General features: G+C 40.6%; 1 protein-coding gene across 3 annotated transcripts in view; it reads left to right on the top strand.

Moving 5' to 3' along the window:
• The first annotated feature begins 1501 nt into the window (after positions 1 to 1501).
• Positions 1502 to 27301, top strand: part of chd5 (chromodomain helicase DNA binding protein 5) — a 103393-nt gene continuing 77593 nt past the window's right edge. The window contains exons 1-2 of one of the 3 annotated variants that reach the window (XM_069918614.1): positions 1502 to 1939; positions 25222 to 25358. In XM_069918614.1, coding sequence (XP_069774715.1) covers positions 1879 to 1939; positions 25222 to 25358 — 198 coding nt within the window. In that variant the 5' untranslated portion in view covers positions 1502 to 1878. Of the gene's footprint in view, positions 1940 to 7288; positions 7366 to 25221; positions 25359 to 27301 lie in introns of those variants that run through there. The other 2 variants (XM_069918616.1, XM_069918615.1) reach the window with 2 other exon arrangements.

A 27301-nucleotide genomic window follows, 5' to 3' on the forward strand; every position in this document is an offset into this window, starting at 1 on the left:
TGCTGTCAGGATGTGCCAAATACCTATAACAAATGCTTCTTCCAAATAAACATTGCCAAAAGAACTGATGGCAGACAAAATCCACAGGATGCTCACGAGTGAGCACAGCCTTGATATAACATTTGGGTAACAAGCTTTCACTAAGTCCTGCTTCTAACCACAGTGAACCTCCATGCATTCAACTGGATTTTGGAGTAGGTCAAATTCCAGACCTAAATATTTATTTTCCAGGAGAAACTGATGGGCCATCAAACAAAAGGAATATCAAATGTGCTGTCTTTCTAGTCGAGTGCAGCAAGTAAAAAATATAATCCATATGAATAAATTGCATCCAGTTGCTGACAGATTTGAAGTGTCTTTATTCTTTATGTTACATTCTTTGTAACTAATTACGGATGAGTTTGTAAAGTTTCAGTTAGACTAAACTGATTTTTAAAACTTCAATTACCTGTCCTAGTTGGTGTGTGGTTTAATTACTTCTACAGATTACATGCAACCTCCTATCTCCATGTTCAAAACTTGCCAGTGATGCATCATTGAATAAAAAATTATATAAACTTTTCAAGGAAGAAACAAAGAACCTTGCAGTATTTCCCTTTTATTCACTGGGAATTTGAGAGTGGATAAACAGCTTGCATAGATCCTCTGACCTTGGTTGATCTCTGGAAAAAAAATGTCACAGTTCCATGGGACTTAACTATTAAAAGGCAAAGTTGAGCAAATTTAGAGTGAGAAGGAAAGCACGTGGATGCGTTAAACGATTGTGGAACAGGTTATCAGAAAAGAATACAAGTAGGTTCAAGAGGTAATTAAATGCATTCTTAGAGAGAAGGTTGGATATAGCCATAGAAATAGGATTGTGTTCAAAGGCCTTGTAATGGTGATCACAAGAAGTATCAGTGGTACATTCTGCAATATGCTACTGATGAAAGTCTAGCAATCTGTGCAGAGAATATTTTGGTTGGGCCATTTGGAAAGATAAATGACTATTAATACTGCAACAGAGCAGGTGTCAAAGTTACAGTTATAAAGACCACCATTTAGGGAAAATGATGATTATATAGGATAAACTCCAGTGCAAGTAATCCCATTCATGAATTTTGTCTAATTATATCATCTTTGAGAAATAAGTGCTGCTCTATGACTCCAAACCTCACTCACAGACCTGTTCAAAGACGTTGGCAATGTAGTTTTGCAGGCAGATGAATTCAGTTGATTGCATTTTTTAAAAAAATAAGATGATTTACAGATTTTATATTTTAAACATTGAAATAGAAATGTGTGCCTAAAACATTTTAAAAGTATTGAGGGAACATTTCATCAGGAATGGAGAAAGAGGCACGAAAACTTTCTCCCTTCCCCCACTCCCCCCCCATTTCCAAACAACAAGCGTCGACCAGCACCAAAAACTGGTTAACTACTACCATAACTAGCAGGTTAGGGATAATTATGGGATGCATGGTTACCGGGGCAACCAGACGAGACGTCACAACTGGGCATGTGCGTTCCAATTTTTTCTCTCCCCTCTTTCTGTCTCTTTTTTTGGATTATTTTCAGGCGGGGGGCTGAGGAGATTTTTTTTGTTGGTGTGTGGCGGCCATTTTTTCACCTCACCCTGACAAATCTGTCAATATAGTCACTCCTGTCCTCTTTTTTTAGAAAAAGCAATCCAACAAGGGCTCCCTCCTGTCTTTTATTCATTTAGTTTTTTTTGTGTTGTTGCAGAACCTCCTTATTTGCATTTCATTTTGGTTTTTTTAAATGTATGTTTCCTCTTCAGGATTTTCCCCCATGTAATTTATTTTCCTCTGACCACCCCGTCAGCACCTTTATCTCTCTTTACATTACAAATACATTTAGATATAACTTAACCATTCAATGATGCCGGCATCTTTTGGCAATGAGGAGGACGGGATGGAAAACGATGAGGGCGCCCCAGGTAGGTGCAGATGAGGTCATTAATAATCATTTTCATGCTTCAAGTTGTCCGCGCAAGAAGAAAAAAAATACTAACCCGGCAAAAACCAGCCCTCTGCTACATTGTGTATATTTAGTAACTAAGGACGTGCGTATCTGATAGGAAGCAGAGGCGCGCCACGGATAACGGCAACTTCAGGGTTGGAATCCGGTAGCAAAGTGAGCGGAGGAGGAGGAGGAGCAGGGAAGCCGGGGCCCGTGTGGAAGCCGCGGTGCGGGGTCTGTGGCTCGGCCTCCGCTCCCTCGCTGCCACCGCCGGCACTTTGTGCTCGATGCGCCCCGATGACAGACAGGGCGAACGGGGCTGATGCCTATGCAGCACTTATCTTTTGTTTCTGCGAATTTTAGTGAGAGGGAGAGAGAGAGGAAAAATGTCTTTAAAAACGGAAAGTGGCCGCTTGAAGCAAAGTGGGGGGTGGAGAGGAGAAATTCACCAAAACCTGAGTAGTGTCCGAGAATGTTAAATCTGCGTATTTCTCCCTGAAACTCTGCATGTAGATTACTTTCAATCTTGCTCAGTGGTGCAAGATTGCATTTTGATGGCTTTTTGTACTATTCTAACCTGTGGTCTTGTTTTTTTTTAATCTGCCTCCCCTTCAATAATTATAAATGAACATTACGTTGACATTTGCTGCAATTTTTACATGCGATACATGCCTATATGGACATTGTTTTGAGTCTCGGGGTCCAAATTATGAATATCGGAACTGGTTTCAATTCTCGTGGACATTTACTTGTTGCATTTGCTGGATTCATGAAAGGGGGCAATTTCTGAGTTAATAAGTGTTTTTTTTAAAGGAATGCTTTATGTTGAAATACCGTACCGTTAATTACTAATTGCATTGTATTTTAAGGGAGATCTACTTGTACAACGTAAAAGTTGTATAACTAAAATTCATGAGGTGGCCAAGAGTTTAGGGTTTGCACTCGTGGTCAGTTTTGCCCCATTAAGCTGCCCACCTCTCCCTCTCTACCTTGAAGTACAAATATTATTCAAAGCAGGCCTATTATGACGTCACAAAGCAGGCTGCAGCCTACCCTGCTGGTGGTTGGCGCCCCGCCTCCTCATCTGCCTTCTCATTGGCCGGCAGTGTAATGCCCGGCTTTGTGATAGGTCACTGACTGAGATTGGCGACGTAAGGTTGAGCGATACTGAATGTTGAAATTACTTGTATCCAAAAGGCAGATAAAAAAAAAAATCTTTTGTTTCAGCTGTTCTACCGTTCAGGATTACTGATGTTGCTTGACACAGTTGGATGTCATTCGGGTGGCCACGACCCTTTCAAAAAAAATTTTGTTTTATTTTCGTCGGTTTTATCATCTTCCATTGAAGGTTATCAGATTAGTATCTCGGCCAAGCATCGGCTTTATTTAGAACCAGTTACCATGTATGTGCAGATGCGTGGTTGTATGCAGAACCACCACCACACACACCTGCACACCACATGTGCTCAGAAAAGCATGCACACCTCTTAGACAAAAATATTGGAACAGCCTTGTGGTTCTTCAATCCTGTTCTGTTATGATGATAGTAAATCTTTTTATAATTGGAAAGAGGTCCTTCAGTCCAGCTTGTCCACGCCAATTAAGTTATTCATTTGTCTCATTTGCCTGCATTTGGCCCATATCCTGGTAAACCTTTCCTTCCCATGTACCCCTCTAAATGTCTGTAAAACGTTCCAGTTATACCTGCCTCTTCCTCTGGCTGCTCGATCCACATACATGAAAATGCCTCATTTCACTTAAAATCTTTCCCCTCATGTTTTCAACTATCCTGGGGAAAATACAGACTATTTATTTGATTCGTGCCTCTCGTGATTTTATCTACCTCTATCTGGGCAAACTTCAACGATCTATGCTCCAGGGAGAAAAGTTCCAATCCATGTAGCTTCAAGTCTCCCAGTCCCAGTAACATTCATAGGCATATTTTCCATTCTAGACACCCATTCTAGCTTGATTATATTTTTCTTATTGCCACATCACCAGACTGCACACAATACTCCGTGTGATCACACCAGCATCTCATTCAGTTGTATTATGACGTCCAAACTCCTGTACTCTTATGTTCTGACCAATGAAAGCAAAGGGGCCAAATGCCTTCTTCACATCCTGAGTTCCTGTATTGCCACCTTCTAGGAATGACGTACCTGTATCCCTAGGACTCTCTGTTTTACGACACTCTCCAGGACCTGCATATTTACTGTGCAAGTTCAGTCTTGGTTAATGTTGGCCTTCATTGGTAGGGGGATTGAGTTTAGGAGCAGGGAGGTTATGCTGCAACTATACTGGGTACTGGTGAGGCTGCAATTGGAATACTGCATGTAGTTTTTGTCTCCTTACTTGAGGAAGGATGTACTGACCTTGGGGCGGTCCAGAATAGGTTCACTAGATTGATTCCAGAGATGAAGGGGTAAGCCTGTGAGGAGAGATTGAATTGTCTGGGACTGTATTCACTAGAATTCAGAAAAATGAGAGGGTATCTTAGAAATGTATAAAATTATGAGAGGAATAGAGAAGACGGAGGTAGATAAGTTTCTTTCCACTGGTAGGTGAGTTGAGAATTAGGGGGCATAGCCTTAAGATTCAGGGTAGTAGATTTAGGATGGAACTGCTTTTTCCAGAGGGTGGTGAATCTATGTCTATGGAATTCCCTGTCTATGAAAGCAGTGATGGCGACCTCGGTAACCAATTTTAAAACAAGATAGGACAGAACAAAACACAGCATCTTGCACTGGTCCAAGTTAACTTCCACCTACCATTCCTTGGCCCATTTTCCAAATTCATCTAAATTCAGTTGAATCTCAGATAACCTTCTTCACTGTTCACAATGCCACCAATTTTGGTTTCATTTGGCCAACTAATTCTCCTTAAATCACCAAAGTCTGCAGATGCTGGAATCTAGAGCAAATCTCACCTGGATCCATGATCGCCCCATCTACTCTGCCATTTCCACCACCTACTACACTATCCCACCACCAGACATTCTGCAGGGACAACTCCTTCCATGACTCCTTTGTCCACTCCTTCCACCCCACCAATCATACTCTTGGGACTTAACCCTGTGAGTGCAGGAGATGCTCCAGTGCCCACACCTCCTCCCTCACCACCATTTGGGGTCCCAAACAGTTCTTCCAAGTGAAGCACTTGAGAATCTGCAGGGATCAGCTACAGCATCCAGTGATTCCATTGTGGTGTCCTCTACGTCAGAGAGACTGGGCCCAAACTGGGAGATTGCTTTGTTGAGCACCTCGGCTCTGTCTGCTGAAATAGCAGGGATCTCCCAATGGCCACCCATTTTAATTCCCCATCCCATTCCTTTGATGATGATCTGCCAGACTGAGAACACCCACAAATTGGAGGAACGACACCCATCTGGGCACCCTCCAGCCGTAAGGTATTAACATAAACTTTTCTGGTTTCTGTTAATCCCTCCCCCCTTCCCCTTTTCCTTCAGCTCTTTTTTTCTTCCCTTTTCCCTCTGTTTCCACAGAGTCAAAATAAATTATCACCTTTCCTCTCTTCATGTTGAATTCACACCTTTTGGCTGTTGGTCTGGACTCCGCTCTCTCCCATTCCTCAATCTTTATCCAGATGCCTTCCTGTTATTTGCTTATACCTTGAGGAGAAGGGCTCCGACTGAAACATCGGTAATATATCTTTACCTTCTATGGATGCTGCAAGATCGACTGAGTTCCTCCAGCAGTTACTGTGTGTTTTAACCACACTCACAGATTCTGCAGACTTTCATGTTTCACTCCCTTCTCAGAAGCACCCTGATCTGCCACATTCTTCCAGCAGTTTGGTTTTTCTTTTACTTGTTCCTGGATTTGACTTAACCGAGTAACCTTGGTTCTTTTCCGATGGACAAATTATCCTTGCAGCAATGAACCTGTCAAGACCTCTCAGAATCTTGCATTCTTTGATAAGACCACCTCTCATCCTTTGGAGAAGATAAGGCCCAAAGTTCTCATTCTTTCCAAAGATTGATTTGATTGATTGCAATACAAAAATATTATCTCTTCAATAGAGAGACTAAAATTGTATCCAGTGCTTGAACTGTTGTCGTCAAAGCTGTGCACAATTTACTTTTGAAATTTTACCTTGTACTTATAAGAACAATTATACTCTAACCCTATTGGGGGTGGGGGAAGCAAGCTTTTTGTTTGCTTTCTTAGTTTTTTTCTGTACCAGTGTGCTAACTTTGTGTTCTTTGTATTACTATGAGCTCCCGTTTTAGTGAGATAGGATTATCACTTTAAGGGATAGTATAAAGAGGATAGTCTGAAAGTTCACAGTTAACATTTAACATTTCACACAAGCACAACACAAGTCACAGCCCAGCGATAATTTGGTACATTGGAAGAACTGAGGGGAGGCTTGTCGCAGTCTGTTCCAGAATTCAATACATTTGCAAAGACACTGTGATTTTTCAGAGGAGAACCATGCTGACGGCTGGAGAGAAAGCAGCTTTTTGATGCAGCTCTTGTGGTGGCTTCAGAGCAAAGCATGTTCTGTGAATCCTTTTCAGTAGATTGACCTGTGCCAAGAGCAAAGTGCTTCAATTTGATTGTGACGAACAGTGGAGGTCACTTGGAGAGACAGCTTCATTTTAAGCGTGTTTCGCAGTGACATTTCTTGGAGAGACCAGTGCCAAGGTCTTGGAAGCTTTGTGGAGGGTGTCCAGTTCGGGTCTTGCCTACAAAAGGACGAGGAGTGCTGTGACCAAAGCTCGTATGGATGGACATTTCTTCAAAGGCAACACAAGAAGAATTTGTGAGTCTGTAGCAGCGACAACTCCAGTCTTCATCAGTTCAACATTAATTTCAAAGATCTACGCTTTGACACTGAATTTAAAAGAGTGAAGTTTGAAGTACGCGCGCGCGCACACACACACACACACACACACACACACACACACACACACACACACACACACACACACACACACACACACACACACACACACACACACACACACACAAACAAACAAAGACCATAGTTTAAGAGTAAGAAATAAAATTAGGGTTTTAAAATTAAACACTTATCTGGTTCATTGTTTTTTGCTGCTTGTTACACGTGGTTCTTAACAGTATAGAAACACATTTTGGTGAAAATCAGCATTGGTCACAGTCAGAATTTATTGTCATGAACATGTCAGAAAATTCATTGTTTTGCAACAGTAGCACATTTATATAAATACATTAAAAAAATAGTGCAAAGAAAAAGACAAAGTAAGGCAGTGTCTGTGGTTCAGGAATGTGATGGCAGCAGGGAAGAAGTTGTCCTTGTGTTGCTGAGAGCTCGTCTTCAGGCTCCTGTACCTTTTTCCCCGATGGCAGCAGAGTGAAGAGAGATTGGCCTGAGTGGTGGGGGTCCTTGAGGAAAGAGGTTATCACACAGTTTGCATAATTAGTTTTACTATTTCTACTAAAATGGTTAATTTTGGATTGAATTATTTTCTTGCTTTCCTCCCTGTTTTTGTATCAAGAAACGTGAACATCATACATTAAACCCCTTTGCCTGTTTATAATACAGATTGGTTATCTCTGAGGCTCTCTACACTTTGACTCGGCAACCTGAAAATGGCCCTGTATCTCTATTCACTGTTAACTGTGACTTAACCACTTTTATATCTAATACATTATTTTCAGTACCTTGTGTATTTATGGAGTCATCTATTATGCAGCACCGAGTTAATTACCATTTGGAATTTCTAATACACTGCATGCATTAGTTCCCCTTTAACCAATCTGCTAGTAGAAAGTCAGTTATGTCCTGATATGATTTTCCTTTAAAATGGGCTCCCATCATTTTTTTGAATTTTTTCATCCATGTAATTATAATTGTACAGTCAATACTTAATTCCATTTAAAAGATAGAATGATTACATGAATTAACCCCTCCCCTCCCTCTTACCCTCCCCCCCCAACTACTATAAAAGATTATAACAATAGATACAATATATGGTTATATTAAAAAAAGTAAAGAGAGAGAAAAGTGAAAATAAAAAATAATATCAATCTGATTTGCACAAAGGGTTGGCTCACACACTTGAATTTTACAGTATTTTTGGGGAATTCTGGGGAAAAAGATTATTACAGGTCTTAAGAGGCTGGAAGTACTCCCATCATTTTCATTGGGCTATTTTATAATCTGCAAGGGGCCTATTCAAAATCAAGGGAACACTAGGACTCAAATCATAAATTGTCTTTCATGATCTGGTAGTTCCAACGTGCTTTATAGCCAATGCAGTTCTTCTGAAGTCCATTTGTAGGACATGTGGCAGCCATTCTGCACAAGTAATTTCATTGTGACATCCACTAGAGAATTTAGTTGAGTATGAAGCTAATTGACAGACGTCAAGGAAAATAGAAGTACTCAGCAGGCCAGGCAGCATCTATGAGGAGAGAAGCAGAGTTAATGCTCTGGGTCAATAACCTCTCATTGGGCTAGCAATCTCCCTTTACAGATGGACCTGATCAACTGAATGTTTTAAGAATTCTATTTTTATTTCACATTTTCAGCATCTAGAGTATTTTGCTTTTAGATCAGTACAACTTCAACTCCTCAAATTATTGCCAAGGGACCTGTTATATCCACTTGAAATAAGGCTCCGGTGTTGGTTTACTGTCTCATGCAAAAGCGGGCTGGTCTAACAGCTTGTAAAAGAACCTTGTATGCAAGTTTACCAACAACAGGAAGATAGATGGCATTGTGAACAGTTACATGCAAATGTTACATTTCAAAGATATACATTTACATTAAACCAACTAATGGATTTCATTTCAAGTGGCTGAGAATTCATCCAATTTATGGATTAAAGGGGATTGATCAAAATGCTTTATAAATGGTCAAAAACTAGAAATTAGGACAACGAAAAAGTTACTGAAAATTGTGAATTGTTAGGTAGTCAGCAAAAGATGAGAGCTAAATCTACATACTCATCTTTGTCCCATCCAAAGCTTGCTGCTCTGAGTCCGTCTTCCAATTGCTTGATGTCCAAGATGTCCATCAGGTGGGTGAAATTAGCAAGAGGATGTCTTGCCCAAGTTAACACGAGGCTAAGATATAATGAGTCCATTGCAATGTTGGAGGTTCAGAGCTGTGGGTCTGTCCTGAGGTGAGAATGAGCACAACCAAGAATGATATCTTGATACAAATGGCTAGAAGTTACAATTCTACATATGGCTGCTTCGGTTTGAATAGTCTGTGAAACACTTCGCTATTTATACATATCCTTAGAAGTTCACATTGAAATCTGAGACCACACTTGGAGCACTGTTTGCAATTCCGTCTCCTTTCTTGAGAAAGGATGTACTGGGTTGGAGGCAGTGCAGAGGAGGTTCAGCAGGTTGATTCTGCAAGGACTATACTCATGGTAGTTTAGAAGGTTGGAGGGGGTGAGATCTCACAGAAAGTTGAAATTATGAAAGGAGCACATAGATAAACAGAGTTGTTTTCATTTGCAGGCAAGACTAGAACATGGGAGCGTAGACTCTAGGGGAGTAGATTTTGGATGGAGTCCCTCTGGCTTCCCTTTGCTCAGGATTCCATCCTCGGCCGTTACTTGTGCACCTCAGTTGAACAGTTCTTGGAAATGGTTTAAATCTAACCAATGCAGGAACAGCTATAAAAATAAGCATTTTTCCATTCTTGAATCTGATTAAATTTAAATTTAGACATAGAGCACAATAACAGGCCCTTTCGGCCCACGAGCCTGTGCTGCCCAATTAGACCCAATTGACCTACAACCCCCCCCCCATTATGTTTCGAACGATGGGAGAAAGCCCACGCAGACCAGGGGAGAATGTACATACTCCTTACAGACAGTGCCAAATTTGAACCCCGGTCCCAACTGCCACTGCGCCGCCCCGAGTTCAAAAGGTGTGGGCGAAACAGTTATCATCATGTTCAATCAGAATTTCAGAGTATAGATCCATTGCCGGTGCTAACCTTCCCTTCACCACAGAAGCCAATTGATTTACTGCAGCTATAAAGAAATCACTGTGCAAACAGGATCTAATAAAGGCTTGCTTGCTCTAACAACATCTGAACTACATTGTTTAGGTGTATTTCAGAGCTACCTGAGTCACTGGCCGAGCCGTTCCAAAACACTGCAACATTGGATCCTATCCCACATGTGGAAATGTGTTCAGTCCTTTCAATAATTAAAAACAGGGCAAATCAGTCCAGCAAGTTCATATCCAACCTGTCTTAACAGTACAGTGATGAAAAGTGCCTTTGAACATGCTACTGCATGACACTTGCATGTCAATGACCTCTTAGTTCAGTGGTTCTCAATTCTGCTCACTTTAAGTAATCCTTTACTAACTGCACAGCATCTATGGATTACTTAAAGTAGAGGAAAAAAAAGTTGAGAACCACCGTCTTAGTTGATGTTCATTTTGTGATGGGGAAGGCAATTCTGTTCCAAACATCATTACAGTTCTGGTTCAAATGTTGGAAAAAGGAACAAATTTCAAAGAGGTGATAATGTTTCATCCTTGACATCCAAACGGCATCAAGGAGGGCTGCCCGTCATGAAAATCCCCGCATTGGCTGGGTCAAGCTAGCTGAGAGGAAGGGGCCACGAATCACGTTCAGATGCTTTATCAACTGTGCAGCTTTCTATAATTGTTATTGGAACACCCCCCCTCTGCTAACATTTTGGTTTGTAATCGTTGACCAGATACTTAACTTCACTAGGTCCACAAATACTGTGACATTACCAGCAGCTCAGAGATGTAAGGTGGTTATGTCTTGACTTCTCAAAGCCCTTCCACTGGCATGAAGTGCAAGTCAGGAATATGATGAAAAATCTTGTGCCTTCCCTAGTCAAGTGCAGTAGTGGGCATAACAGTACCCAGGACACAGCAGCCCACTTGATTGGGTTCCAGCAACCACTCCAAACATTTATTCTCCCCACCATTGGCTCCCTGTGAATGACACATATACGGTTTGCAAAATCTGCTGCAGTGACTTGGCATGGATCCTTTAACAGTTCTGTGACTTCTCCTATCAAATGGAAAAGATTAGCTGGTATATGGAAACAACATTTGCTTTCCAAGTCACACACTACTCTGACTTGGAAATAGATTGCTGTTCTTTTATTGATTCATGGTAAAAGTACTGAATAAAATCTACCCAACACCACGAATACCTTCATCAAGTCAGAGTTTTACATTCCTGAAACCGGCCTTTCAGCCCACCTTATCCATGCTGACCAAGTTGCTCACCCAAGCCAGTCCCATTTGGCAGCATTTGTCAAGTTTATTGTTATCTGATTGTTCAAGTACAACTAAACGAAATTGTGTTCTCTGGTCCTTGGTGCAAAACATGCAGATACACAATCAGACATAACGCACATACAGATAGACAATACATATGTAGCACAAGTATTCATATATGCAAATAAATATTATTTAGTAAATATGAGAGTCTTGAGTAGTTCCTTTGTCATCAGCATTCTCACTGCCCATGGGAAGAAGCTGTTCCTCCACCTGGTGGTGCTGGCTCTGATCTTCCTGCCTCTCGTACCTGACGGGAACAGCTGAAAGGTGATGTATGTAGGGTGGAATGAGAGAACGATCCCAGTAGATTACATCAATTGTGGGGAGGTAGACCCCAGTGATCCTCTCTGCCACTCTTGTGGTCATGTGGATTGACCTCTGATCCATTTGAAAGGGCCCATATCCCTCTATCCATGTACCAAGCTAAATGTATTTTAAAAATTAAAATATTACCCGTCTCTCCCATTCCTTCTGCCAGCATGTTCCACTTACCCACCATCATCTGTGTGAAAAAAGGTGCCCCTCAGTTGCCTTTTGGATCTTGTGCCTTTCACTTGAATCTATGTCCTCTCATTTTATATTCCCTACCCCAGCTAAAAGATTATGACTATTTACCATTGAGATAATAGCAGTTCAAGAAGATGATTCTCCATAATTTCTTGAGGTTAATTGGAGATGGGTAATAAATTCTGTCCTTGCCCATGACACCTGCATCTCATTGGGAAGAATATTTTGGGTCACTACGCAGAATTAAGTTTTTAAAAACTTTTTTCAATGTTCTGTCTTTTATCAGGTTCAGGATACTTGACTAAGATCTTAATGATAACTGTAAAAGCTTCACATGCTGGAAATTTGAAACAAAAAAGGATTCTGTGGATACTTGCATGGTCAGGCAGCATCTATGGAGATAGAAAGAGTTATTGCTTTGGATTGATGAACAATCATGAGTTATCTGTTTTGAGTGTGACCAAATATTAAGGGAGGGTATTTCAGACCTCAAGAGTTTTGGCAACTGAATGCGAGGCCGTCAGTGATGAGCCAAAGGGAAAGAGAGTTCTCTCAGTTGTATTATGCAAGGTGTGAATCTTTTTATTCCAAGCCCTCCCTCCACCATCCATCCACACCCCCCCCCACCCCCAATTGCTGCTTCACCAACTTCAGCTATGCTCCCATCCACCTTGGCTCAGCCCATCTCCTCATATTCTCCCTCCCAACACTGCGAAACGTACAGGGCATCGGGAATGAAGCATGGGTGTGTGATTATTTGACCAGTTCTACTTTCCAATTCATTTCATAATTGATTGGGCCCATCATTTTTAAATTCCTGTAGAAGTTTACCGTGGCAGTTCCAATTCTGGCTTATTGTTTGTTCTTGTCTTCAGCAACCTTGCAAACTCTTTGTCTTCTGAACTAATCTTCCTGGAAACACTTAGCAGGTCAGGCTGATGAAGGGTTCTTGACCTGAAATATAAATTCTTGAAGCAATCTGACTTGCTGTTGCTTCCAATAGTAAAAGTGATACAATTGCCGGTGCTGAAAATCTGAAATAAAATCAGAAAAAAACCCTCGAAATCTGCACACATTCTGACAAAGGGTCTCAACCCTAGAATGTAAATTTATCCTGACCATGGATGAGGCAGAGGACAGACGAGTCATTGTAAGAATGGTTGGGGTGCGGGTGGGGGAGGAGTTAAAACAGTTGACTGGAGAAAGTTCAGGTTTAGTCGGTGTCCAATGAAGCAGTTGCCAAATCCGCTCTCGGTCTCACCAATATAGAGGAGGACACACCGAATGCCGTAGCTCTGTCTCACCTGGAAGTCTGTTTGTGGCCCTGGATTCTTCCATTGTCAGGGTGAGGCCAAACATAAACGTGAGGAACAGTGCATCATATTAGCCTTAAACCTAATAGTCTGTACATTTATCTCCTCCCCTTCTTCACCTGCCTCTCCACCTGTCGCACCTTATCTGGGAGGACTCTTTTGCTTCTTTTTTTCTGGGCGTAAGGGACAATGGGAAATATCTGCTGATAGGAAATCTTTGCCTGTCTTACGGTAGTCTAAAAGAAATTTTGTGTAACATCATGTTTCCTGTTTTATTATACGACAATAAAATAATCTTGGATCTTGCATTGAGTTTCTCCAGCAATTCTTTGTCTGCTCCAGAACTAGAGCAATTGGTCTCAGGGCAAGGCTGGGATGAAGAGCCATTTCTTTCCTCGAGAGTTGTTGATGTTTGGGATTCACCCTTCCAGCTTTTCTGGTAGCTCAGTTGTTGAGTGTATTCAGGAACCCAATCAATAATTTATTGGGTGCAAGGAGAATCTGAGGATGGGATTGGATAGCACTGGATCAGCCTTGACTTGCATGAATGTTTGGAAAGATTTGAAGGGCTCTAAGGTCTACTCCCATTTCTTATGTTATACTGTTTCCAAATGATAATTTCCTGATTGGACAATATTTGCTCGCTGGTGGTGTTGAATGATTCCACTCTGACTCGACTGCTTCCACCCAGAGGGACCAGAATTGATACCTGCACAAACAGGGTGAATGTTTATCACACGCGAATCTTGAAAATATCAGAGAGTGAAGGTGAAGATCGCTCTCACCTGCCTTGCAGCATTGGCCAATACTACCTGAATCTCTGAGCACATTAATCATCTAAAATAACGGACTTCGGTGCCTAGGGAAAGCTTGCACTGTTTCTTAATTCAATCTGGCTGGATAGTTATCCTAAAAAGCAATCCATGCTGACATCTTGCTCTATCCTTGCCTTTGTTGGCTGTCCTCTACAAATGTTGAAAGATTCTATGTAAATCTAACATTTCCTCGCTTATTTATAGATGACTGCCAATTGTCTGTCTTTCTGTCTCTCTCGTTTCTGTCTTCACCTCTTCTCCTCCTCTTCCAGCCATTTCCCTTATGTCTTTTTCCTGTTTCCCAAATCTCTACCTGGCTTCCGTCCAAATTCCAGGTGGACGATCTCAGTCTTTATGCTGTTGGGGCTGGCCAATACGAGTTGGATGATGGTCCTGTGCAGCCTGACATAGTCATTCCAGTTGGTCACATTAATCATCATGTCTATACCCCACTTCCATGGTGCCGACATCTGGCATTTCCACTTTCAGTACACAGATATTGAATGAATAGTGACCAGGGACATAAAATCCATAATGATTGAAACATACTCTTCTCTCACCATTTATCCAAGATGTGCACAAAATTTTAAAAGTTCTTATGTATACAAATAAATTGAGATCACGTGACTGAGGATAGTGCACACTGCTCCTTTTTATTTACTGATTAATACAGGTAGCCACATCTGGAGTCCAGCTTGGCCACCTTTGGTTAATTAATATTGGGCAGCACTGAAGATAAAGCATTGCGGGGGAAATCCAGCAGCATTACTAGAAATGGCCATTTGGAGGGATTACTGGATGACGTTTTTTCAAAAGGTTTACTTTCTGAAAATAAATTTGGGGATTACGATAGACAACTTCATACTGAACACAAGTATCATTTCAGATTTGTCGTATCACGTAGGAAGTTGAAGAAACATGAAATGATCTTTTGTTGAATTTAGCATGTTTAATCGCCTAACGATGCTGACACATTGCATTAGTTCAACTGGCCTAAAAATATTTTATCGCCAATTTTTGATTGTACTCAGCATCTGATGCCTCTCGGGTCAGTGTTCAACAATAGTCGGCCAGCATTGATGGATTCCAGTTGCCCTGATACTGCTTTTCCATGGTCACAATGTTCTGGTGAACATTATAACAATATAATTTTTTATTTTTCACACTGTGAACCATATCAACCAAAATATATACAAACGTTTCTCACTAAATATACACAGTGGCATTTTCTCCCTTTTTTCCCCCCCTACACTCCCTCCCCCCTTCCCACCCTCCTCCAAAACCAATAAATATTCAACATATACAATACAGTAAAACCATAAAACAATGTCTTCACACAATGAAAAATAAACAAGAAAAATGCGTCATCTGTTTTTACACTCTGAATCAAATTGTTTTGTCTTATCAATTTAGGGGGTGGAGGTCCGAGGCAAGCTCTCTCTGTTATGTTCCATGTATGGTTCCCAAATTTGTTCAAATAATGCGACTTTATTTTTTAAATTATATGTTATTTTTTCCAATGGAATACATTTATTCATTTCCATGTACTATTGCTGTATTCTCAGGCTCTCTTCCATTTTATAAGTTGACATTATACAGTTTTTTGCTACAGCTAAGGCTATCATAATGAATCTTTTTTGCACTTTATCCAATTTGAGGCCTAATTCATTACTTCTTATGTTATTTAAAAGAAAGATCTCTGGATTTTTTGGTAAGTTATTTTTTGTGTTTTTGTTTAATATCTGATTTAGTTCTTCCCAAACATTTTCAATTTCGTACATGCCCAAATTGCATGTACTGTTGTTCCCATTTCCTTCTTACAGCAAAAACATCTATCTGATAATGTTGGATCCCATTCTTTTGATTTTTGAGGAGTGATATATAACCTGTGTAACCAATTATACTGTATCATGCGTAACCTTGTGTTTATTGTTAACTAATATGGCTACACCTCTAGCTTTTGAATTATATGATGCTGCCGCTACGTATCCTACCAAGTCTCTCTTTAATTTATGTTCCACTTCAGTTAGATGCGTTTCCTGCACAATTGCTCTATCTATTTTTTTTTTCAGTAAATTTAATGGCCTCTTCCTTTTAATTTGGTTATGTATTCCATTAATGTTTATAGTCATATAGTTCAACATGGCCATCTTATATCTTATTTACACCCCATTTCTGCTTCCTCACCACCTCCATCCACCTTTTTCCCATTTTCATCTCTCAGTTTTCCCTTTTTAAACTCAATGTATGGCAACACATTTAAAATATAAAATACTCCAACAATTCCCACACCCAATATTACCTTAACCCCAAATGCCTCTCCCCCTCTCTGAGTTGCCCCTTATCCCTTGTCGGGCAACCACAACTCCCCTTTCCATTTGGGTTGCAATCTTGCTCACAAGTGTCAACTGATTTCGCAGTGATGGTTATTCTCTCCCCCCAAACCCCCCCAGAAAACACTTTTTTTTACACATTTAACAAAGCTCTCCCTTTTTTTCCCCTTACTTCCTTCCTTCCCCTCTCTTTTCCCTCTTTAGTTATTTATATATACATCTTTATATCTATTTTATCACCTTTCTTCATTCTTATGACATCTCTTCATCTCTTCTTCTGTCCTGCAAACGCTCTGCGAATTCTTGTGCTTCCTCCGGATCCGAGAACAGTCTGTTTTGCGCCCCAGCATGGCTGGATGTTTTACATGAATTTATAACCTTTTTTCCATAGAATCGATTTTGCTATATTAAACTCTTTCCTCTTCTTTAAGAGTTCAAAACTTGTGTATGGGTAAAAAAATATTTTTTGACCCTTGTATTCCAATAGTTTATTATCTTCTCTAATTTTATTCCTTGTCGTATATCTCAAAAATTTTACTAAGATGGAACTTGGTTTTTGATATGTCTGTGTGCCCTTTCTATTTCCATTCCTTCCTGCATTTCTGTCATCCCAAGACCTTTGGGATCCATCCTTTTATAAATTCCTTCATGTCTGTGCCTTCTTCACCCTCCTTCAGGCCCACTATTTTTATGTGGTTTCACTTACTATTTTCCAATGTATCAATTTTCTGAGGTAACAACTCTTGTGTCTCTTTAATTTTTTTAATCACTTTCTCCCAATTTTCCTCAAGTCATTTACTTCCATTTCTACAGCCGTTTCTCGTTCTTCCACATTTTCCCTATTTCTGTCATGACCCGTTCTAATCTTTGCATTTTTTCTTCTGTTCTTTTCATTTTTCTTTTAATTGCACTAAATTCTAATGACAACCATTCTTTTACTGCTCTCATTTGTTCTTCAAAAAAGGCTTTATCTATATTCTGTCCATCTGTTTTACCTTCTATTTCTCTGTGAAGATCTTGGTCTTCTTCCTCTTCTTCTGTATCTGTACCTGTGTTTGTGTCTTCTTTTCTGATTCTCCTGATGAGTTGCTTGTATCACTTTGTCGAGCCTCTTCTTGCTGGACCTCTTGTTGTTGATCCTCCCCTCCTGGGCTGCTCATCTGTCAGGCCTCCTGCTGCTGCTCCTCTTGCCGTTCACTCCGTCGACTTTCTTCCTCACTCCCTCTCCTGCCGCCTTCCTCATCTTCCAGCTGAGAGCCCTGGTGTCGGGCATCCCTCCCTCAGCCGGTCGCGCTATGGTTGCCCGCTCCTTGGCTGAGCCCCCCTCCCATCGGTGTTTCCTTTTACCTTTGATTGCGCACTTTTGTTTGGCTCAGAGAGCCACTTTTGCAGTTCACTGGTCGGGGGGGCGGGGGGGGGTCGCGACTCCGCGGGGCCGGCACCAACCTTGGAGATCGGGCTCTCTCGCCACCACGGCTCCCTGTTCCTTCGTGCAGGTAAGGCCTTCTTTCTTTTCTGGTGACTTTTCTTCTTTTATCCCCCGTTGTTTTTACTTTTTCCTTTTTGGGTGCCATCTTTCTCTTCTCTGCAACTTTATCTTTTATTTCTTATATTTTATATTTGTTAAGCTTTGTCTTTTCTTGACTTTTTTTCTTTATTTCTGGAGAGGGCGGGATTTACCCGACCGGCCACTACTCTATCACGTGACTCCTTAAAAATGAATTTTCAATGACATGTTGTACTTCATGGTTTTGTACACTTGAAGTAGATTAAAAATATGACAGGAAATCACAGAAATGGGTTATATCTTTTAAAAAAAAAAGGTATGTGATAGGAAAAGTTTAAGGGGATTTTTGCAATCAGCAGCCCAACATCCTTAAAATACACCCATGAGCGTTCAGGAAGCAAAATCTTCTTTGTCCAATATTATTTGCGGAATGAATCTGTGGAGAATGGCTTTACCCATTGTTATCATGTTGAGAGATTTGACTAATGCTGGATTACACTTAAGGAGAAGTAATCCACTGTTTGCTACAGAGATCCACTATCTTCTGATTTGTGGATGGTCTTTGATGACCTCAGCACAACCATCTTGTCTTTTAGTTAGCATGAAGCTATTTGATGTTTGAAGAGTTAAATTTAAAATGATTATTAAACTCTGGAACTCCACAGTTGCAGAAATCAAGAACACTAGTTAATGCTACAGGCCACACGTTCAGAGGCTGGGGCTGTTGACTCAATGACACAAGTTTGGATCCCTTGATAAAAGCTGGGAAATTTGTTCCCTTAAATTGGGTGTGATCTAGTGGAGGAGAACTGATTGTTCCTAGGAATGTGGTAACCTGATCTAATAATTCAGAACATCTTCATTGTCAAAGTGAAGTCCCCCAACCTTAAGTGTCTTAAATTTCAATGATAATATGATTTTAAAAAGCTGGGCTTAGTAATGCTAATCATAAAACCACTTGATTCACTCTGATTAATTGATGTCCTTTAGAAAAGGAAATTTACCACTCTTACATGGATGGCCAATAAAGAACTCCAGGCCTGCAGCAATGTAGTTGCCTCTTAAGAGCCCTCTAATTGGTTTCCACTTAAATTGGGGCCAACTGGGTTAAACAATAAATCCTGGCCAAGCCTTTGGTATTCATATTGGGTGAGTGAATTCATTAAAAATACCTTAAGTGAGAATTTTGAATTGCAAGCAGAGTAATTATAAATCAGGTTTCACCAGGATCTTTGATCAAGGTGAATGAGAGGGGAATCTTATAAAATTATGAAAGGAATAGATAAGATAGACGTAGGTAAGGTTTTTCCCCTGTGACGTAAAGAGTAGCAATAGTCAATGAACCAGACAGTGTTTATCCTTAACACTAAATCTATCCCCAACTATGCGCAGGTATCTAATGTGTGTGATCCAAACCATTACAAGTCAAGGCCAAAATCTAGAAAGTTACTTCAAAGTTCAGTCTTTTAAATTCAGTGTGGCAGCATTGGCCTGTGACATTTGATGCCCAGAATTAATGTTGAACTAGTGGGAAGACTGGAGTTTGTCGCTGCTACAGACTCATGAATTCTTGTGTTGCCTTTGAAGAAATGTTCATCTACATGAGCTGTGGTCACAACACTCCTGGTCCTTTTGTAGGCAAGACTGGAACTGGGCATGAAGCTTCCAAGACCCTGGGACTAGTCTCTCCAAGTAACTTCACTGTTAGTCACATATCAATATGAAGCACTTTGCTTCCCAAAAGACCCTCTTGGCACAGGTCACTCCACTGAAATGGCCCAGTCATTCACAGAGCATCCTTTGCTCTGAATTCCACAGAATGGTTGGCCACAAGAACTGCTTCATAAAGCAGTCAACGTAGTTCTCCCCTTGCAAAATCACAAGATCAAATTCTGGAACAGACTGACAAGCCTTCCCTCATTTCTTCCATTGTATTGAATTATCACTGGACTGTGACTTGTGATGGTGCTTGTATGAAATGTTAACTGTGACCATTAGTTTCTCCTGTCCTTCCAGTGATAATCCCATTTTACTAACATGGGAGTTCGTAATCCCCTGATAGGTGCGACAAGAACTGGGGACAAGGCCTTAATAGGTTTAGGATGCAATGAAGAGGAACTGCTTTTACCAGAGGCTGGTGAATGTATGGAATTTGCTGCCCATGGAAGCAGTGGAGGCGACCTCATTAAATATATTTAAGATAAGGTTGGATAGATTTTTATTTTGCATAGTGGGGGAATTAAGGGATATGGGGAAAAGGCAGGTAGTTATAAATGAGACTATCATCAGATCAGCTATGATCTCTTTGAATGGTGGAGCAGGCTCAATTAAACTGCTTTTGGCAAAATATTTATGAAGAAATATCAAATATATAAGAATGGAAATCTTGCTGTTTTATGATGCTGAGGAGAATTGAATGGAAATAATGGATTTTGCTAGTGGTTTAATTAAAATGTGTTTTTAGGCACCATAGCTCAGAGCTCAATGGTTAGAGCACTGGTCTTGTAAATCAGGGGTCACGAGTTTGTTCCCCTCATTTCTGTGAAGTGGCGACTTTGTCTTTCTTTCAGCAAAGTTAAATTCTACATGTATTACGTGACAGTAATGGAGCCTTTACCTTTATTGGTGAGGGCGAAGCATTGAGTGTTGATGGAATGATGTTGAAGGAGCTTTCATCCGTGCTCTATCAGCCCCTGAGATGCGGTGGTGCTTTGCTCTGTATTTGGTCATTACTGTACCTCCCTGGGTGAGTTTAATGGTGCAATGCAGGGGGAGCTTCACTTTGTATCCATTTCACAGTAGCTACCCTGAGTCTGTTTGATGGGATAGGGGAGGAGAAACAAAACTAGCTTTTAACTCACTTTGAAAAGAATAATTTGCCAGTAAAATCTAAACACAGTGTATAGTTACTTCTTGAAATAGTTGCACCTTCAGCTAACTTTGAATAAGAGTGTTATTTGTATTTTGAATTTGAACTGCTCGATTTGATTTTATCGTGTAGCTCACTTCTGTGAAGTATATAATGACTGTAAAATGTACACTGAGTTAGGTTTGTTTCTGTTTATTTTCACTATTGTGTATGAGGTGACTTTCCTCATTGGTTAAATTAGATTGTGGTGAAGGTGAACCAGAGATTCCTTTCCATGTCTTCCAGGCTGCTCTGTGGTATTTTGTGTTCTTAATGTGGTATGGTTGGTGTAGCACAGGGGTGGCCAACCTTTTAATTCTTAATTTAGGCACGCAGCACAGTAACAGGCCATCTCGGCTCACAAGTCCATGCCGCCCAATTAACCTGCACCCCGATACATTTTGAACGGTGGGAGGAAACCAAAATCCCGAGGGGAAAATGCACGAAGACACGACGAGAATGTACAAACTCTTTTTAGATAGCGCAAGATTTGAACCCCAGTCTGGATTGCTGGTGGCTATAAAGGTGTTGTGCTAACCGCTACACCAGAGTGGCCAAACTTTTAATTTGGACATACAGCACGGTATCAGGCCATCTCGCCTCACGAGTCTGTACCACTCAATTAACCTACACCTCTGGTCTGGAACCGTGAGCCGAGATGGCTTGTTACTGTGCTGTATGCCTAAATTAAAAATTAAAAGGTTGTCCACTCTGGTGTAGCGGTTAGTGCAACGCCTTGCCAGCGATCTGGACTGGGTTTGAATCCTGCACTGTCTGTAAGGAGTTTGTACATTCTCCCCGTGTCTTCATGTGCTTTCCCCAGGGGTTTCAGTTTCCTCCCACCATTCAAGACGTACTGGGATGTAGGTTAATGGGGTGGCACGGACTCGTGGGCTGAAATGGCCTGTTACCATTTCTATGTTGAAGAAACCAAACACTTATTAGGTAATTTCTTTGCAGAGCATCTGTGCTCACTTCTGACTGGTTGCTATTTTAATTCACCATCTCATTTGCACCCAGATCTGTTGGTCTGTGACCTCCTGCACTATTACAGTCAGGCCTAATGCAAGCTCGAGGAGGAACATGTTTTTGCAACCTGCAGGATGATGATTTCTCCACCATCAGATAGTGGTGGGGCTTCTTGATTTGCAGGATCTCTTTACTTATTGTGTAATGAAAAGTTTACACTTGGAAGAAATTTGAACTTGCATTTAGAAGTAACTTTTCTCAACAGCAATGTATGGGCCTCAAGTTGGGTGAAAATGGACCAGCCTCTCGTCCTTGAATGTTAATAAAGTCATTGGACAATTTCAACTATCCACTTTTAATAAATAACTCTAGACAACGAAGGTTTTGCTTCCTGAACACTTTGGGGTGTATTTTATGGATTTTGGGCTGCTGAACACAAAAATTGCCTTAAGACTTTTCTAACGTACCAATTTTTTAAGGTATAGCTTATTTTTGTGATTTCCTGCCATATTTTAGTCTACTAGTATATTTTCCGCAAAGCAAGCTGTTTTGGTCAGTCCAAGCATCCCTGGGCATGCATTCAATGTAGGTACTATGCAAATATTGTCTTAGACCTGGGCGTGCTTAGTCAAGGATAGATGCAGACAGACTATAAAAGCAGCTCATATATTCTGTACAGATGCTGTGATATCGATTGAACACATGTTGATGCACATGCTCTTCAGGCAATAGCATGATTGTACTTAACAATAGCATATACTGTCTTCCAGAAGATTCAATACAGTAGAAATGTCTCATTAATGTCACAGCAGCTGTGATACATTCTGTTACATTTGTGGCGAGTATATGCTTAAGGCTCAAAGATCCAGCATGACTGCACTTATGAAGAAATTGGTGAGCAAGACACATCCTGGGCTTTTCACACTCGTTGTGCAACACAGACAGTTGAACTAACTCAATGTGTCAGCATTATGACATGATAAATTCAATAAACAATAATTTAATGTTTCTCCAACTTTCAACGTGATACAGCAGATCTGAAATTATCTCTGTGTTCAGCTTGAAGTTGTCTATCATAATCCCCTTTTTTTTTCAGGAAGCAAACCGAAAGAAAATTGTTGTCCAGTGCAATTGGTCAGTGAGCTTGGTTGATCAAGTATGTACAAAAATGGGATGCTCACTATATAGCATGGACAATGAAAGGAACAAAGTGAGGAGATTTAGGAGGAGCACGTGTTAGACCAGTGGTTTTCAACCTTTTTCTTTCCACTCACATTCTACCTTAAGTATTCCCTATGCTGTCAGTGCTTAGTGATTAGTAAGGGATTGCTTAAGGTGGGATGTGAGTGGAAAGAAAAAGGTTGAAAACCACTGTTTTAATCATACCTCATTGACTCGTTATGTGCTCGGTTTCATAACTCCAAAGGAAATGGGCCAATTAATCATTTTTCTCAAGCAAAATATTTCTGCAACAATTGGGTCTAGAGCAGTACAAATCAGTATTTTCAAAAGTAATCCCTTACTAATCACAGAGCACCTATGGCATAGGGATTACTTAAGGGGGGATGTGAGTGGAAAAGTTTTTGAAAACCATTGTGTTATTGTCCTGATGGAAACTTCTATAGAATTGATGAAACCTGAAGAACAGGTGATATTTGTTTGGATTTTCAGTCAGATGTTGATAAATTTCACAGGTTTTCCTTCAAACGAGAACCTTGTGCCGGGCAATTAATGCCATCAAAGCTTGGTTTGTTGGTTAAGTTGGGTAAACTCTGTTTCGTGGCTGAGTTTCAATGACATTTATTCTGCTCCTGGTGATTTGAATGAGAGTGTTTTTTGTTAACTTTGGTTGGTTGCAGTGACGATCTGATTTTGGCAAGGGGATTAAATTTAATTGCTCTGGAATGAGCTGGCTTGCCGATGAATATTGGGTGGGCCTCTACCCAGACTGTTGATTACAAAGGATGCTTCCACTGAATCCTTCGCTGGGAAAAAAAAACTGTGGATCCTATACTTCCAGCTCTCACCATTCTATTCACTCATCACACCAGGGTTCGCTGCTTCTCAGTCCAATAAAACATTATATATCTATATATATATATATCTATATATATATATCTATATCTATATATATATATCTATATCTATATATATATATCTATATCTATATATATATATATCTATATATATATAGATATATATTTATATATATATATCTATATATATATAGATATCTATATCTATATATATATATTTATATATATATATCTATATATATATATATAGATATATATATATTTATATATATATATATCTATATATATATATATATAGATATATATATATATATATAGATATATATCTATATATAGATATATATATATTTATATATATATATATAGATATATATATATATATAGATATATATATATTTATATATATATATATCTATATATATATATATATAGATATATATATATTTATATATATATATATCTATATATATATATATATATATAGATATATATATATATTTCTCAGCCTTCCATTGCCTCGTCTAGCCCGTTCCATTCCCAGAAACCACATGTGATCTTTATTCTTCTCCATTCTATGTCCATCACTCGAACTCAGGCCCTTATCTTTGGAAGTTTGTTTCTAAACTCCTTTCTTACCTCTTTCAAGATCGAGATTCAATTTATTGTCATGTACAATATTACATGGAATTTGTTTTCGTCTGGTGTAAGGCAGACAGATTTTCCCCTTGCAGTCAGAGAGAGAGAGAGAGAGAGAGAGAGAGAGAGAGAGAGAAGCAAACGAGAAGCCCTCCAGGTTCACTGAGTATCGGTAGATTCGCCTCCAGTGCTTTCACAGCCCCTGCAGCAAGAGTCATGTCCAAACCGTTAGCAGCTCAAGGTTCAGATCCAAACCTTCAACGTGATCAGCGCCCTCTCAGCATCCTCTCGCATCCCAGTTCTGGTACCCCTTCAACCACTTCTCGAGCTAGTCTCCAGCAGTCCACAGCTCCAATCTCACTCAAAAATATGTTACTTGAAATCTGTCCAGACCCTATCTCTTGTTACTTGCCTGGTATTAACATGCCCTCAGTGTGTCTCAGAGTCATATTTAACCTGATATTAGGGTATTTAACAACATATAAGTTACTGTGTAAATTGAAGCTAATATTTTCACAATCCAATCTGGACATAAAGCCTTCATTTTTGTTGGTTTTAATGTGTGGTGAAAGGCATTTGCATAGATGTATGAACTGGCCAATCCGAACCTACCTGACCTTCCCTAACCCCTCCCTTGGCTCCTGCCCGGATTTCCCAATAAAGGCTGGCGTGCCTGGAGTTGTCCCTTCTTGCTCCTGTACATGGCTCCTGGCCAAGTCGTGTATCAGTAACTCAGTTTTTTTTGGTAATTAAAACTCCATCATGTCGACGTCATTATAGTGTGCACCGCGTGATGCATAACTTGGGTAATGGAAGCTCGGTGCAATTACATTATATTCTGGACCTTAACTCTTTTGAGGTATTTTCTCTGGAAAGTGATGCAGTGATCTAATGGACGGCTGAATCCTGAATATCTGCCTTAATTTTCAGAGGAAGAGGAGGAAGTGGAAGAGGAAAGTCGTGAAGTACTGTTTCCAGAAGAAGAGCCACCCAAAGTGAAGAAGAAAAGGAAACCACGGAAACAGAAAGAGAACAAGACTCCAAAAATGAAGAAGAGAAAGAAAGAGGTAGGATGAATTGGATTATAGCTGACAGATTAATTGGAAAATATCAGGGAAAAAGGCATGGAGTTCAGTGAAGCTGGTCTATTTGAGAGAAAAGGAGGGGAAGTGGATGTTGCTTCCAATTCTGTTATTTATATTCTGTTTCTAATTGCCTTTGAACTGAGGAAGAGTCGATCATGTTGATGAGTAAAATGAGAGATGCAGGGCAGTCGATTTCCTTCGTGACAGACATTAGTTATCCAGACTAATGTGTTTGTGACGATTCAGCATCTTCACTGTTACCGAGACCACATTTTTAAACTTCAGTCTGTGAACTTTAATAGCCCGTTGCCATGATGAGATTTGGCCTTCTTTTCGAATCAACAGTCCAAAAACTCTGCAGGCATTTTTAAAGAAGTTGGGAAAATGAAGAAGGCCAAGGTTTTTGGAGAGAGACGGACTGGTTCTTTCCCCCAGTGGCTTGACCGAGGGAGAGGAAGGCACTAAGGGCCAGAGGTCACGAAAGCTGCAAAGAAAGTGCAAGGCTGGGGAAGGCTGCAAAGCTGGAGGTGGGTCCAGCTAGTGGATTGATTTGAAGGTGGTGATCTCGCGTTTGGTAATGTTGGAGCAATGAAGGATGAAGTGACCAGATGTTTGTTTGGAGTTTGTGGAGGGATGCAAAGAGGAGACAGGTGCTGAAAGTGAGGGTAAAGGTGGCAGTTACTGTGAGGAAGGGAAGGGTGGACAATATCCCAGGGTTTCAAGCATTCCAGCAAGACAGAGGGGGGATTAAAAGGAGGTGGCATAATCAGGCTTTAAACTTCGACATTGTAATGCATACAAAGGAGCTTAATTGTTCCTTAATGGCTACATAATTTCACCCGATCAGTGAAGTTTCTGTGTTTCACTCTTTTCTGCTGTATCAGTTACAGATATATGATTGAGATTCTGGAATGTGGCTTTGACTTTAAATCTTAAATTTAGACATGCAGCACGGTAACAGGGCCTTTTGGTCCACAAGCCTGTGCTGCCCACTTGCACCCAATTAACCTGAAAACCACCAGTACGTTTTGAACAGTGGGAGGAAACTGGAGCACCCGGAGGAAACCCATGCAGACATGGGGAGAACATATTAACTCCTTACAGACAGCATGGGTTTTGAACCCCTATACTGATCGCTGGCGCTGTAACAGCGTTGCGTTAACTGCTGTGTTAACCCTTTGGGTTTGAGAATTCAACCCACCCAGTTGAGGTGGAACACCCTCCCCTGCCCCAGCCCCTGCCTTCCATCCCACCGTCTTGCCATGGTTATTCATGGTTATAGTAGTTTAGGTGTTTTTTCCACTACAGGGCTGTGCTCTGCAATGAAATGTTGCATTCACTGCTTCCAGGATTAAAAAGTCCACACACTGACGTGAGGAACTTCCCTTAGTGTCTGTCAAAAGAATGCAATTTCTGTGACAGCAGAACCTGAGCCCAAACTGGTCGGCCTATGGAGCAGTAGAGGAGGACAGTGCAGATCCTTCCTTCTCTGTTGTGGTACCTCCAGTTCCAGTGCTGCTCAGGCACTTCTGATATCAGGCAGCAAACATTAAATATTTGTCTGACTTGTTGAATCGTTTGAGGTAAATTTTAACATGACAAATGATTTGCTTGATAAAGTTGGTGCTTATCCCTGACACTAATTTTGGTGGGTGGGAGGAGAGAGTCTACTGCTTAGTATGGATGCAGTGAGTTGATGGGCCTGTTTCGAGGATGACGGTCTCCATGACTTGGATAGATCCTGTGAAGAGCTTTGGGCGGCACGGTTGGCAGAGTGGTTAGTGCAACGCCTTTACAGCGCCAGCGATCGGGTCTGGACCGGGTTTGAATCCCATGCTATCTGTAAGGGGTTTTTATGTTCTCCCTGTGTCTGTGTGGGTTTTCTCTGGGGGGGGGTCCTCCATTTTCCTCCCACTGTTTGAAAT

The sequence above is a fragment of the Narcine bancroftii genome, chromosome 2, assembly GCF_036971445.1.
Source record: "Narcine bancroftii isolate sNarBan1 chromosome 2, sNarBan1.hap1, whole genome shotgun sequence".
Taxonomy (NCBI): domain Eukaryota; kingdom Metazoa; phylum Chordata; class Chondrichthyes; order Torpediniformes; family Narcinidae; genus Narcine; species Narcine bancroftii.